The sequence below is a fragment of the Pongo abelii genome, chromosome 19 (assembly GCF_028885655.2).
Source record: "Pongo abelii isolate AG06213 chromosome 19, NHGRI_mPonAbe1-v2.0_pri, whole genome shotgun sequence".
Taxonomy (NCBI): Eukaryota; Metazoa; Chordata; class Mammalia; order Primates; family Hominidae; genus Pongo; species Pongo abelii.
Genome location: NC_072004.2, coordinates 1,969,876 through 1,984,702, shown reverse-complemented (window position 1 = coordinate 1,984,702; position 14,827 = coordinate 1,969,876). Strand labels below are relative to the sequence as shown.

The 14,827-nt window shown below is 46.4% G+C and overlaps 1 protein-coding gene across 2 annotated transcripts in view; it reads left to right on the top strand.

Annotated features, from left to right (window-relative positions):
- Window positions 1–14,827, top strand: part of SMG6 (SMG6 nonsense mediated mRNA decay factor) — a 248,327-nt gene that overhangs the window by 125,216 nt on the left and 108,284 nt on the right. For both annotated transcript variants that reach the window (XM_054535167.2, NM_001132236.2), the window contains 1 exon segment: window positions 8,186–8,387. In XM_054535167.2, the coding sequence (XP_054391142.1) occupies window positions 8,186–8,387 (202 nt within the window).

Here is a 14,827-nt window from a genome sequence, read left to right as displayed (position 1 = left end):
ATAGATTGAAGAGGCTTTTCTTTTAAGGTCATAGAGAATAACACACCTCAATGGTTCTGTAGATGCCAAAACTGTAACCCCCCTGACGCTTGTAAAGTCCTTGTTGCTGCTCATCATTTTGAAGGGTTTGGAAATGCTCCCAAGGGAGCAGGAAGGAAATGGCTGCGGTTTAGTGCCCCTTCTTGGCATGCTTTCATTGGTCTTTGCCTGCGTTTCTTCTTTGCAAAGATACATTTCTCTGATCCTAAGATAAGGTGACCAGAGAGCCTGTTTTTCCTACAAAGAGGAAGTCCCCTTTGCTTTTCCTCCAGAAACCCCACTTCCAAATGGTCCCTCTGACACGTGGGACCCTTCTTTCATCTCTCTTCCTTCATTCCCTCCCTGTCTTTAATTTGTTACCTTCTTTCCTTATGCAGTTAGAGAATCATTGCACAGCATCTTCCCCTCTCTGAGGGGAATTCCAGGGTTCATCATTAGTTTCCTTGGTTCTCTCCGCTTTGCCCATGCTCCTCTTCCTTCCAGTCAACTCCACAACAGCAGGCACATGTGGAACACCTAGGATGATGATGAGAGTATCGTTGGCACTGCAGAATGATGAGGGCAGGATTGCTGGGCATGTGTGCCTTCCCTCGCTGTGGCACTTATTAGATCTGTGTGTTAGAGCCAGCATGTATGGAAGCAAGTTGATTTCCCATTTGTACCCGTTAGGGATTGTAACAGAATGGCTTCGTAATCCCAGGAGATTATTGTATAGAGGATTATAGCAGGATGTGGAAAGTGGCCTGGGGCCACTGTGAAAGTCAGTGTAGAGTGCTGGGTCTGTTTAGGACAGACTGCTTTGTTTGGAGGGCCCATCTACTTGCCCCATCTGCTAGCATAGTTTGCGTTCCCTTCCACACCAAGCCTCTGGTGAGAAGGAAGAGGCAGCTGCACCCCTACTTCGGCAAGTGAGCACGAGGAAAGTCGTGCTGGAGAGGAGTAGAGCGACAGGCTTCATGAACCTGAGCATAGTGACCCCTTGCGTCCCGGGACCTTTGGCAAGGCTAGGGCAGTGGGACAGCCTACCTCATTTCAGTCTCTGCTGAGGCCAAATCTTCACTTATCCTGATCTCTAGTTCTCAGTAACTGAAAGAGTCAGGGGACTTTGAGAACATCCAAACCTAGCCCAGCTGTGGCAGTTGGTTTATTGCTTTCAGCTGGTACTTGAACCCAGGTCCTGGTCTTGGAGGCTTTCCCAGGTTTAATCCCCAGAGCTTTCTCTGCAGCTGTATGACACTGCGCTGACCCCGAATGAGGATAGGAAAATAGAACCAGTGCCAAGCCAGAGTCTCTTTTTCATTTGGAGTCTGGCTGTCTGCCCATGGCCAGGGTTACATAATGGGAAACATAGCTGGGGCTCCGGAGAGCCCGCGTTTCACCAGGCTGCCCAGACCTTCGCGTTCTGATGCTATATATCTTCCTAATTGTAGCTCGGATGCATTTATCACACTGTTGGATTGGAGTACTGTTAAAAAAAAAAAAACTCTAGAAATTCTTGTACTTGCTGCTTTTCCATGCATCGTCTTCCATAGTCTCCAGAGCACACTGGAGAAGGGTCGTAGGGAGCCCTCTGAGGTCTTGTCACATAGGGAGAAAGAGGGATACGTAGGGCGTATGCAGTAAGCTGACTTCCTCAGGGAGCTTCCATGTGTTGACTCTGTAGATGAGATAGAAGTTCTCAAGTTAAAAAACAACTAGTTCACTCACCTTCATAGGGCAGCTCTGAAATAAGAACTAATCCCAAGTCTAATCAGCACCCCTTCAAGGACGCTGAATACGTCTTCCCAAAAGGGCATTTTAGGAGGTCACTGAGTAATAGTCCATCAGCACTTCCCTGAAGGAAGTGGCGGTGACTGTGGGAAGCCCCTTTGCTACTCTGGCTCCCCACCCAGTCTCCCTGGCTCCGGGTTGGGGCGTTAGCACTGCAGCCTGGCACCAGGGGGTTCCTCTTCCTCCAAGTGCTGAGCGTGGGGCACACGTGATCTCTCCCACGGCAGGAGCCCCTGTCCCCTCCCCACGCCTCCCGTAGGACTCCCTGTGAGAGGAAGGGGTGTTGGCCTAAGGCTCCAGTCTGACCCCAGCAGGGTACAGCAGCTGACCCCAGGGAGAGTACTTTCCAGCTCTGAGCTGAGGTTATTTGGGTCCAGTGTGTGCTAAGCTAAGAAGACGTGTTGGAGTGGTTACAGCTAAAAGTTTGGAGAGGCAGGAACCGTGAGAATCCGCACCAGGGAGGCCGCCGAGGGCTCCACTCATGCCGTGGAGATGTCAGGATCCCCTAGGGGCTGCTCTTTCCCAAACATACAGTGCTGATGGGTTTAGCACACCATAGTAATATGACAGAGGCTATACATATAAGGGTGGCTTTGGAGAACTGAAATCAAATAAGGCGCCAACACCGTACATATTGGGGGCAGTGGATGGTAGAGGTGCTCTGATGCTTGAGAAATCCTGAAACGAGGTTACTGTGACCTATTGCTGGCCATAGGGTTCCAGCTGCCCTGCTTAGAACATGGAGAGGTTTATATTCTTGCAGTAGGGCAGGATGACTAAGCTTCAAAATTTGATTTGCCCTTTTAGGCAAAATTGATTTAGGGTGAGTACTCTCCCAAAGTCCCAAGTTGACTTGTTGATATAAACGAGAAAGATAGAAGGGATTATCTTCATCTAAGTCTGGTACTCTTTAGTGGTCACCCAGTAAACATCTCTTATTCTTAGAGGATGGTATCTTGCTGCCCATATCTTAACTCCTGGAATGGTAGCCTTTGATACCTTTGTCTCTTCTTTGTATCATGTGGCATCTGGATGACACATTGTTGCTAGAAATCTCCAGGAGCTGCATAGAATTCTCCCCATCTCCAGCCCAGCCCAGGGCCTCTTGAGCTACCTAGCACTGAGGTACCAGAATCAAATCCTTCGCCCAATGCAAACAGAGTTGGCATGACATTTTGGCTTTCCAAGAGGCGTGCTAAGCCATTTCAAGCCCAGGTATTATTCTTTTAACTCTGCCAGACTTACTGGATTCAAGTCCGTTTCTGCTATTAGCTGCTGAATTCCTGCAGTTTTCTCCAGTGGAGTGAGAAGCTCTCCAGGGCAACAGTGGTCTTATGTTAGCCTCTGACCCCTATGTGGACAGTTGTAGGCTAGGATATAATGGCCCACAGGGAAACCGTTTGAAAAGGCAGATATTGCATGTCTTAGGCTTGGTTCTTTTGTTACAGCCATTTGTCTTTATGTCTGTACCACATGGGTGTCCTCTTTTTCAGCTTCCTTGTGCCTAGCTTCTGTGCCATCTTGGCTGTATTTCCAGATCTCCTTACTCCAGGAACCAGAAGACCCAACTTGTTTCCCATCTGTACTGCTTCTCTGAAACACAATGCACGGCTTCTTCTCACTCAACTCTTTCCGGGTTTGTTCTGCAGCTGTGGAGTTTGAATGTTAGTGTTTAAACAAGCTGGTATTACACAGGAAATGGCCACCTCCACAGGCCCCAGCAGGCTTGTAACATGGGGTCATTGTACTTGATATTAATCACCAGTCAGCTTGTTCCCCCAGTAAAATATGAAGGAGTGTGTGAGTGCCTCGTCCTCCTTAGTATTTCCAGGAAGATGGACTGAGTCTTGGTCAGGCGTTGGTGCTCCACTCTTTTCAGACTCTCTCCTCCTCTCAGTCCTGCCCCAGTGGAGCTTTCAGAAAAAGTCCTGCCTGACCCCTTCCCTGTGAAGCTGGCAGACTGCCTTTCTGAGTTCTGGGCAAGAAGGTAGATTATTGTGGTGTAACGTGTCTCACCTGGCATACCTTAATCTGTCAGAGGATGCTACAGTTGGGTAACCTCTCCTGTGAGAAAAGCAAAATTTTAGGAACACAGAAACCCATGGCCCCTCTGAGAGCAGGGCTTCTCAGTTCCCTGGACGTCAGCTGCCTTTCTACAGCTATTGGCAGAACTCACCTCAGCCTGAAGGGTTAATCTGATTCCCGAGTCAATATCCCCCAAACAACCAGCCAGGAGTGTGTGTTGGTTTGTTTCTGTGAAATGTGTTTCCCCAGTCACCTGGGCTGGCCTGGGCTGCATTGTATCGGCCAGCAGCTGCACTGCACTCAAACTGACAGATACGTTAAACCTTGGAATTCTGAGGCAATAAAAAGTAAATTAACTCTTATTTTTTTCGTTTCCTGGTGGACTAAGTGAATGCATGTCTGTAGGGAAGCAAGTGAGCCTTGGTTCTGAGTGCATACTTGTAACTAGTCACTGCTGGTTTGTCCCAAACTAGGATCTGGCTTTCAGACTCCAGCCAGGGCTCTGCTGTCCTGGTGTGTGGTGTGTTCTGTGGGGTTGGGCCAGTGGGTCACCTTGCAACTGCTGATCCCTGCTCACTAATCACATCACAGCTGCTGAGAGACTCCCTGGCCATCATTCTGGGAGCCATAAACAGGCTCATTGGACGCAGTTGCGTATTCTCTGGCTGCTTTGTGTCTGCTTGGTGAAGAGTCCACCCTAACTTTAGTGGGATATTGTGGACTCTGGGAATTTCCCTAAAATATGCATTGAACCAGAACAAACCAGAAGGACCTGCATGAGTCCACAGCACTCTAGAGGATCCATTTAGAATGAAAAGTTGTTTGAGATTATTTGGGAAACCTTTTGGGAAGTTATTTCCCAAGCATTTCCAAAAGATTGGCAGCTGTTTACAGATCCTTATCGCCACCCGAATTTGACTTGTGGCTCCTTGGCCCAGGCCAACCTTGAATCCATAGGGGTCTAAGGGCTGCTGTCGGGTGAAGGTTAGAAGGTGCTCCTGGTTGGGATGAGGAATTAAAGCAGGAAAAAGCTAAGCTTTTCTCCTTCTACAGACAGGAAATCCTATGTTCACCCGCAGAACTGACCTCCCAGCCCAGAGGCCTGATTGGGGTAAGCTGAGGTGATATTGCTCAGCTTCCAGGAATTACCTCATCCTTTTGCAAATATCTTAACTTTTGAGTTCAGACATCTCACCTGGTTTTTCAAAGCACCTCTTCCTTTGAGTTTCCTGACACTCCCTCACTCCTGTAGAGAGTCACTGTGTCGCCCATGGGTCTCTGGGTAGTTGTGTTCATGTCTGTAGTGTTCGATGAAAGGAGATAACTGATGATACGAATGTCAACCGAGTTTGGGTGATCCCATTGAAACACCAGAAGAAGGCAGCTACTCACAATCAGAGCACAAGACCAGTCTGAATTAACCAGAGCAGAAGTGACCTCTCATTGAAGCATTTTGTGTATTTCCTTGGTTCTGCACAGTCTAGCTTGGCTCTTGGACCACTTTTATTTATATTTCTGAATTGGGAACTCTGGGCACTCCCTATGTCTTTTGGCATCAGCTGCTTTCTTACAAATCAACATTGAGGTAGGGATTCTCGTCCACCTTATTTTTGCAGTGAGTCTTAAGGTTTTGGTACAAGGTGGGTGGTAATGGGCAAAAAGGCGTATGTGGGCAGGGGTCCCTAGTGGTGGCCAGCAGTCTCTGGGAGGAGTCAGTGTTGGTTTATCTGAGCCTTAGGGGACAGGAGAACGTGGTAATGAGAACCACATGGTACCACATATTTCTTCATCTTGGATCCAAGATGGTAGGGGTGGGAGGATGAGAGAGGGATATGGGGCCTCCCACTGTGGCAGCCGTGGGTAGTTCTCTGGCTGGGGATGCTGCTGCCCACACCACCCCCAGCCCCCAACTATGTCCTGCACAGCACCAACCAGGGCCCCCAAGCCAAGAATTCAGCTGGGAGACTTTTCACCTTCTTCCTTCTCACTGTCGTCTTTCCTGTTTATTTTCCACATTGCTGTTCTGCAGCCGAGCAGTGCCTGTTGGCCAAAGCTCACCAGTGCTGTGGGATCAGACTCAGGCAGTGGGCTCAAGTGGCCAGCAGGGCACTGGGGGAGGAAGCGGGGAACTGGAAGAGCCTCCCTGTGCGTCTCCCATGGGCAGCACTAACCTCGGAGGCGGCCCTGAGCGGCCCTATCACATCCGGTGCTTGTCTCTGCAGCCGGGACCGGAGGATAAACTATCAGGGCTGTGGGGCAGTGCATCATTCCTCTTATTATTTTCTTCTCTGCAGATGGGGTCGTGGAAAGTTCAGTTCCTTTTAACCCTCGAAGTTCTGTTTATTCTACAGCTGGTAGCCTGAATGCCGCGTTTCCCATTACATCACAAAGGAGCTCAGGCAGATCTCTGCACAGAAACGTGTTGCAACTGTTTATTTTTTTCCATATTTAAACATTTCTGACAGCCAAACCCGGCTGAGCCAAAAGATGGAGCTTTGTGAATGAGTCTGGTTGTCGGTGTCTGCGCTGAGAGAGGCTTTAGAAAACTCGTCCCTCCGGTGATTCTTCCCAAACATGTTCTTTTTCCTGGGTAAAGCCTGTGAAGCGAGTTACTTCTGCAGTACACGTGTGTTGATTATGTGCCGTTGTGTGATTAATGGGGCTGTGTTCCGTCTGGTTCCCAGGACACTCTTGAAAACAAGATGTTTCATTTCATTGCCTTTTCCTAGTGCAATGATTACAGTAAATAAACCATTGCAGCCTCCTTCCACCTGGAGCCAGTCAGGGAGTTCCCATACCTCTGCTCCACTTTCTCCCCCACTGTCACCTTCGGTGGCATGTCCCTTGAATGCTTTCTTTTCTGCCATCTCCCAAAGATTCTTGGTCTCCAGGAGAAACAAATTGCTTAGATCTGAGGCCCCTCCCTAGTAGGACTCATAGGCAGTAACTCCACTGGGGAGATTCCGGGATGATTCTTCTTTGTTGTTTTTAGCAAGAGGGTCTCACTGTGTTGCCCAGGCTGGTCTTGAACTCCTGGCCTCAAGTATCCTCCATTCTCATGTTCCCGAAGTACTGGGATTACAGGCGTGAGCCACCACACCCCGCCCAGGATGATTCTTACAGCTCTCTTTACATATTGCCTCTTGCCACTCTAGCTCATGAATCTAATTATGAAGCTTTTCTTTGTAATTCTCCTATACATCTCTCTTCTTTTAGAGTAAAATTTAGCATCCATAGGATACTAGCTGTTCCAGACTCCTGGTTAGGTGCTTTCCTGGAGAAGAAAGCCAAGTCTGTAGCCTTGGCAGGCCCTATATGTTTACCACAATTTGTAGTATCCCTGGGCAGGCCAAAAAAAAAAAAAGCTTTATGGATCCTCAGCACCCACCAAAGCAGGAATCTGACCCACAGTCGATTTTTGACAAGTGATGGCGACAGAGAAATGAACCTCTTTTTTTTATAATTCTACCCTGAAATTTCAATTAAGGAGAGCCAAACTGTGCAGTTTCAAGCTTTCTTCTCAGGTTCAGCCAGGACCTGGTGATACGCAATTAGGACAGCCAGCCATCCCAGTTTGCCCAGGACTGGGGGGTTTCTGGGGACGTGGGACTTTCAGTGCTAAAACTGGGACAGTCCCACACAAAGCGGTATGGTTGGTCACCCTGTATCTAACCTTACACAAATGAGAGGAAGGAGAGGTGTGGAATGGCTGAGACAGCGCTGATGAATTGTGTAAGAGGCCTTACCTTCCTGTGAGGATTTTGATGGGCCAGGAATGAGGTTTTTGTTTGTTTGTGTGATTGGTTGATTGATTGATTGATTGCCTGCCTATGTATAGGGAAGAGATTTCTAAAGCTTTGTAGGAGGAAAACATGCATGACTCTTGCTGTATTGTGACTAGACCCTCCATGGCTGTGGCTGGAGGAGGAGAGGCTGGTGCTCAGTTGCTGTCTGTGTGGCGTATACTTGGCTGGACAGCAGTGGGGAATTCTGGGAGCAGCCACAGGCACTGGGTGGCTAGAGTGTTTGAGTAAGCGTCTCAGGCACACTGTCTGGAAAGATGGCAGGACCCTGCATTAGGCAACTGATTCTCTAAATTCTTTTTCCTCTCTGATGAGGATTAAAAACTCCCCCTAATCAATTTCAACTTTGCATAGATCCATATACACATACCTCAGATTGCTGCCTTGGGCATAGTTTTGTTTCCTAGCATTTTTGGGGTATGATTTCCTGGCAGATGCCAGCCTAGACAACATTTGCTGCAAGTACTTCCCTGCTCACAAGTACTGAGAATACTTTTGTTTACTGGCCCCTCTTTAGAGCTGCTCTTTTCTTACCTTATTTCTCACAGTGTTGCTGTGGATGTGTGGTCGACGCTGGCTGATTTCTGTAACATACTGACTGCAGTGAATCAGTCTGAGGTGCCACTGTACAAGGACCCGGATGATGACCTCACCCTTCTTATCCTGGAAGAGGATCGGCTTCTCTCGGGCTTTGTCCCCTTGCTGGCTGCCCCTCAGGACCCCTGCTACGTGGAGAAAACCTCGGATAAGGTCAGCCCCAGGCCAAACATCCCTCCCCATTCGCCCCTCCTCTCAATTCTCCAGACTTTTTTATTCTTGGGAAGTTTTCTGTGCAAATGGAACATGATTAAGTCATTGAGAAGGGTGTTAAGGGAAAATATCGACCTTTTAGCCGCTGACATCCAGCTCTGTGTCCTGAAAAAAAAAAGCCCTCTCGACTTCCTTTGGTGTGTGTGTGTGCTCGCTGGCATGTTGTATATACGATCATTTCCTCACTTGTTTAAATAGTGCAGCTTGTGTTGGCAGTGCTCTCACTCAGCTCCAAATGGTTTGCATCATGCTTAAAGCACCCTCCTTTCTCCCCCCTTCCTCCCCGCCCCCCTCCGCCACAAAACTCTGCACTAGGAAAACAGCCAGGGCTTTTTCCCTTCTCTAAGGAGGAGAGTGATAAATAGGTGACTAGAGAGAAGCAGACACCATGTGCTAACTTAGAAAAAAAAACTTGTAGGAATATGAAGCATTCCCCGCTGCCTGGTTTCTATTTTCCTTCCTCTGAGGACTGTGTTTTAACCTGAAAGTTTTTCTTGCCTGTCTGTTTATAGAAAACAAAGCCGATTCCCTGTTGCGCTGATGGGGACTGTGGAGCTCTTAGTCTCTGCTTATCAGTTGGGTTTTCAGCCAGGTAAAGAGTAGGGTAGTCCAGTCGGCTTCACATTTCCCACGTGTAATAACAGTTACTAGGCTAGGGAAGTAGTAGCCACCGAGCTTGGGAGCGCAGTGCTGTGTGGAGGCAGGAATACCCTGTGACTGACTTCTCTGCAGAGTAGTGAGGATCACATCCCCTGGGGAACAGGCCTTCGGGGAGGCTCCACAAATGTCTTCTCAGGAGGAAGTCTTTTGACCTAGATGAAATATACTAGGGACATACGGAGATGTTAAAAAAAAAAAGTAAAAATTCCAAACATGAGCCACAAATATGAGAGACTTTATGTAGAATATAAAGTCTTGGCCCGTTGCAGTGGCTCACACCTTTAATCCCAGCACTTTGAGAAGCAGAGACGGGGCGGATCGCTTGAGCCCAGGAGTTCGAGACCATCCCAGGCAACATGAGAAACCTGTCTCTACAAACAAACAAACAAACAAACTGTTTTTAGTATAAAAGAGTATTTGTTCACTGTGGAAAATTTGGAAAACACACACAAATAAAAAGAAGAAAAATTATCCGTAATCCTTCTTTCTACCCAGAAGTAAGAGCACTGTTATTTTGCTGATCATATATAATCGTATTTAATTTATAGTATACACACACACACACTTTCATTTTCAATAAAACTGGAGGTTATATTAATATTTATATATACTATTTGTTTTTATTTTATTTTTTTATTTTTATTTTTAGATAGGGTCTCACTCTGTTGCCCAGGCTGGAGTATGGTGGCACAATCTCAGCTCACTGCAACCTCTGCCTCCCAGGCTCAAGTGATCCTCCTACCTCATCCTCCCACAGAGCTAGGACTACAGGCACCCACCTTCATACCTAGCTAATTTTTGTATTTTTTATAGAGATGGGGTTTCACCATGTTGCCAGGCTGGTCTCAAACTACTGAACTCAAGTGATTTACCTGCCTCAGCCTTCCAAAGTGCTGGGATTATAGATCTGAACTAACATGCCCAGCTGTGTATACTATTTGTAATCTGCTTTTTTCCCTAACATTTTTAATATATTCTTATATGGAATCATTTTTTATAGTTACCCAGAATTCTTTTATATTCCAAGATTTCTTTAACCAATCTTTGCTTTATTGAACCAAGAGAATGTTCCCAATTTTTTTACAGTTATGAATAGTGTATCAATTTCTTATAGCAGAATTTGAGCATATATTCCCTTTGGTTAAATTGCTGTAAGTAGATTAAGGTTCTAGACATTGATATATCAAAAACTCATACTCTTTGGATGCATTTAATGGCAACTATATCTTGGGAATCAGAGAACCCCTCTTTCCCAAGAGGAATACTTATTTTATGCCTTTCCAACAAAAACTTAGAGTGAAATTCTGTTCTTCTAGTCTCAGAATGGGAAAATAATGGGGATTTGTAGTATGTGAGGCTGAGGACAGCTAACAAGTTGTTTTATACGTGTGGAAGATGTTGAGTTAGAAGAGAGACTGGATGACATGGCTTGGGCCAGAGGATCCCCATACTTTTCTTTTGTGATCACAAGGTGGTCTTGATTCCAGAGGATGCTTTTGGGAGTTCGCTATTGAAGCTTTCTTTTAGTGTGGGACAGGTGCTGAGTAGAAGAGTCCTAACCAGCTTCAGACTCTTCCTACGCCCCATCTTCATCAGCTGTCTCAGCTCTAGTGTCAGATACCACGTATGTGTTCTGGCTCGAGGAGAACACAGAGCCAGCAGACCAGCCCTCAGCCTATGTAGTGATCCACAGGCTACCTAGGGGGCAGTTGCGGCTCAATGAGACTAAGGTAGGTCTCCACTTCAACGACTGTGAAATAGGTATGTCAAACCTAACATGTCCAAATCCAAATTCCTGAATCCTGCCCCACCCGCTACCCGCCAACCTGGTCTTCCTTTACCCTTCCCCATCTTGGTAAATGGCAGCCTTGATTTTTGGGCTGCTTGTGTCAAAATGCTTAGGGTTATTCTTGGCACTTCTTTGTCACACTTCCATATCTAATCCATCAGCAGGTAATGTCTTCTTTACCTTCAAAACACATGCAGATACAATTCAATCTTCCCACTGCTCCCTGGTTCAGTTCGCTGAAATGCCTTCTGACTGGCTGCTCTGGTTCCTTCCCCCTTCTACTCTTCAGTCTATTTTAAAGTATCAGTGAGATCATGTCATTTCTTAGTTCAAAACCTTCTGATGGTTGCTCCTCTCACTTAGAGGCCAAAGTTTTCACAGTGGCCTACGATGCCCTCCATTATGTGACCCCACCTCCGTCCCACTCCCAAGCTCTCTGACCTCAGGTCCTCCTGCTGTCCTTCAACCCAGTGTGCTCTAGTCACATTGACATCCTTGCTGTTCCTCAAACAAACCAAGCGCTCATGCCTCAGGGTCTTTGCAATTGCTCTTTTCTTAACCGGGAACACTCTGTACTCGGCTGTGTGCCTCTCACACTCCCTTCTGTCACCTTGGTAAAGAGAGCTTCCCTGGCCACATCATATAATCATATAAAGTGGTACTCTGCTTTATTATTCTCCATCCACGGCAGGGGAAAATAACATCTCCTGAGTATCTGTCATGTATCAGTCCCTGAGCTAGGTACTTTTCTGTACAGTATTTCGTTAAGTTCTCTAAATAAGCCTGCCATGTAGTATTATTACCTCCTTTTTTGTTTTTAGGAGATGGGTCTCACTTTGTCACCCAGGCTGGAGTAAGTGGCACTATCATAACTCACTGCCACCTCAAATTCCTGCGCACAAGCAATCCTCCCGCCTCGGTGGGACCTCTGTCTCCCGGGTTCAAGCGATTCTGTTGCCTCAGCCTCCCAAGTAGCTGGGATTACAGGCACGCCACCATGACCAGCTAAATTTTTTGTATTTTGAGTAGCTGGGACTACAGGCATGTGCCACCATGCCTGGCTGATTAAAAAAAAAAAAGTTTTGGCTGGGCATGGTGGCTCATGCCTGTAATCCCAGCACTTTGGGAGGCCGAGGCAGGTGGATCACGAGGTCAGGAGTTTGAGACCAGCCTGGCCAACATTGTGAAACCCTGTCTCTACTAAAAATAGAAAAAGTAGCCAGGTGTGGTGGTGGGCCGTGTAATCCCAGCTACTTGGGAGGCTGAGGCAGGAGAATTGCTTGAACCCAGAAGGCGGAGGTTGCAGTGAGCCAAGATCGTGCCACTGCACTCTAGCCTGGGTGACAGAGCAAGACTCAGTCTCAAAAACAAAACAAAACAAAACAAACTTTTTTTTTGTTTTTTAATATAGACGAGGTCTCACCATCTTACCCAGGCTGATCTCGAACTCCTAGGCTCAAGTGATCCTCCTGCCTCGGCCTCCTAAAGTGCTGGGGATTATAGGTGTGAGCCACACCCTTCAAATTTTGTAAAAGAGGATACTGAGGCTCAAGAGAAAAGAATGATGATAAGCTCATATGGGTCATTTCCATGGCCAACCTAGGAGATGAATCTTTAGGAACTCTTGACCTTTCAGAAATCTGCAAAAGCGGACCTAGCGTGATGGCTCACGCCTGTAATCCCAACACTTTGGGAGGCTGAGGCGGGTGGATCACTTGAGGCTAGGAGTTCGAGACCAGCTTGGCCAACGTAGTGAAACCCCGTCTCTACTAAATTAGCCAGGCATGGTGGTGGGCACCTGTAATCCCAGCTACTTGGGAGGCTGAGGCATGAGAATTGCTTGAGCCTGGGAGGTGGAGTTGCAGTGAGCTGAAATTGTGCCACTGTACTCCAGCCTGGGTGACAGAGTGAGACTCTGTCTCAAAAAATAAATAAATAAAAATTTTTTTAAAAAACCTGCAAAAGGGCCAGGCATGGTGGCTCACACCAGTAATCCCAATATTCCGGAAGGCCAAAGTGAGAGGAGCACTTGAGCCCAGGATCTCTAAACCAGCCTGGGTGACATAGTGAGGCCTTGTCTCTACAAACAAGTTTAAAAATAGCCAGTTGTGGTGGCAAGCGCCTGTAGTCCCAGCTACTCAGGACCCTGAGGCAGGAGAATTTTTTAAGTGCAGGAGTTCGATGCTCATTATGATTGTGCCACTGCACTGCAGCCTGGGTCTCAGAGCAAGACCCCTTCTGGAAAAAAAAGAAAGAAAAATGAAATTTGAGAAATATAAACATTTCCTCCAGCTTCTAGTGTTCATTACTAGGAAATGTAAAACATATCTCAAGTGCTCGTCAGTGGCAGCAGTGTGAGCAGCTTTATTACCGGTGGAGATTAGTCTCATGTTTGGTCTTGCCTTGATGCTTATTCTGCAGATATTTACAAAACACATATTGCCAACACAGCCTGGGAGATCCAGACACATAAGGCAGGTATCTTCCTAGTTTGAGAGACAGTTTGTGCCATATATAAAGATGTGAGTGGCACCGTAAGTGAATTTGAGGAGTTCTTGAGTTTTGTTGAGCTGGTAATATCCCAGTGAAGGCGTTGCTTCAAGAGCACTGATTTGGCATTAACGTTATCATTGTATCTTTGAACCAGAAAAGTTTTCACCGTATGTGCCTTTGAGTGCAAATACTCTCTTTGTTCTATTCTTTTCTTCAGTAATTTCTGCTCTCCTGATATATTAGATCTCCATTCTTTGTCCTATATGTCACTTTTTCTGTCATCACTTTAATCTGTTTTTGCTTTTCTTCTGCATTCTAGGAAGGTTTCTCAAGTTTGTCATCTTTATATATTTTATAGCATTGATTCTACTCTTTACTACTTCTAGTTCAGGTTTTAAGTCTTCTATTGCATTATTTGTTCTCTTACATTATATCTTATAACCTTTATATTTTTTTCCCTGCCTTTTAGTCAGTCCCTTTTTTTTTTTTATTTTTTTTATTTTTTGAGATGGAGTCCTACTCTGTCGCCCAGGCTGGAGTGCAGTGGTGTGATCTCAGCTCAGTGCACCCCCTCCGCCTCCCAGGTTCAAACGATTCTCTTGCCTCAGTCCCCCGAGTAGCTGGGATTACGGGAGCGCGCGCTGCCACACGTAGCTAATTTTTTTGTATTTTTAGTAGAGACGGGGTTTTGCCATGTTGGCCAGGCTGGTCTCAAACTCCTGACCTCAAAGTGATCTGCCCGCCTCAGCCTCCCAGAGTGCTAGGATTACAGGCATGAGCCACTGTGCCTGGCCTCAGTCCCCTTATATCTGTCTTTGCTTTTTCATTTTTCATTTAGCATACTTCACAGAGTCTATAATTAGAAGAATTCAGTTGAAGGTCAGGAGCAGTGGCCCACGCCTGTCATCCCAGCACTTTAGGAAGTCAAGGCAGACAGATCACTTGAGCCCAGGGGTTTGAGACCAGCTTGGGCAACATGGCAAAAACCTGTCCCTACAAAAAACATAAAAATTAGCCAGGGTTGATGGTATTACACCTGTAGTTCCAGCTAATCAGGAGGCTGAGGTGGAAGAATTACTTCAGCCCTGGCAGTCTAGGCTGCAGTGAGCTGTGATTGTGCCACCATACTCCAGCCTGAGGGACAGAGCAAGACCTTGTCTTTAAAAATAAATTCAGTTGAAAGAATATAGCAGATAGTACCTTCTTTTTCATTTGGCATTTTTTTCCCCAAAATATAATTTGTTTCTCTATTTGTGTGCTACATTCTCCTTTTTATTAATATATTGCAGATTGTTTTCTTAGACCTCAGCTTTAGTTTCTACAATTTGATGCTGGTCACTTACATTTCCTTGAACAAAGAAAGATACTTGCTTTGAACAGATTAGGTAGATTCTCACTACTGGATACCTTCTTTGTCTACAGTAGTTTTTTTTTGTTT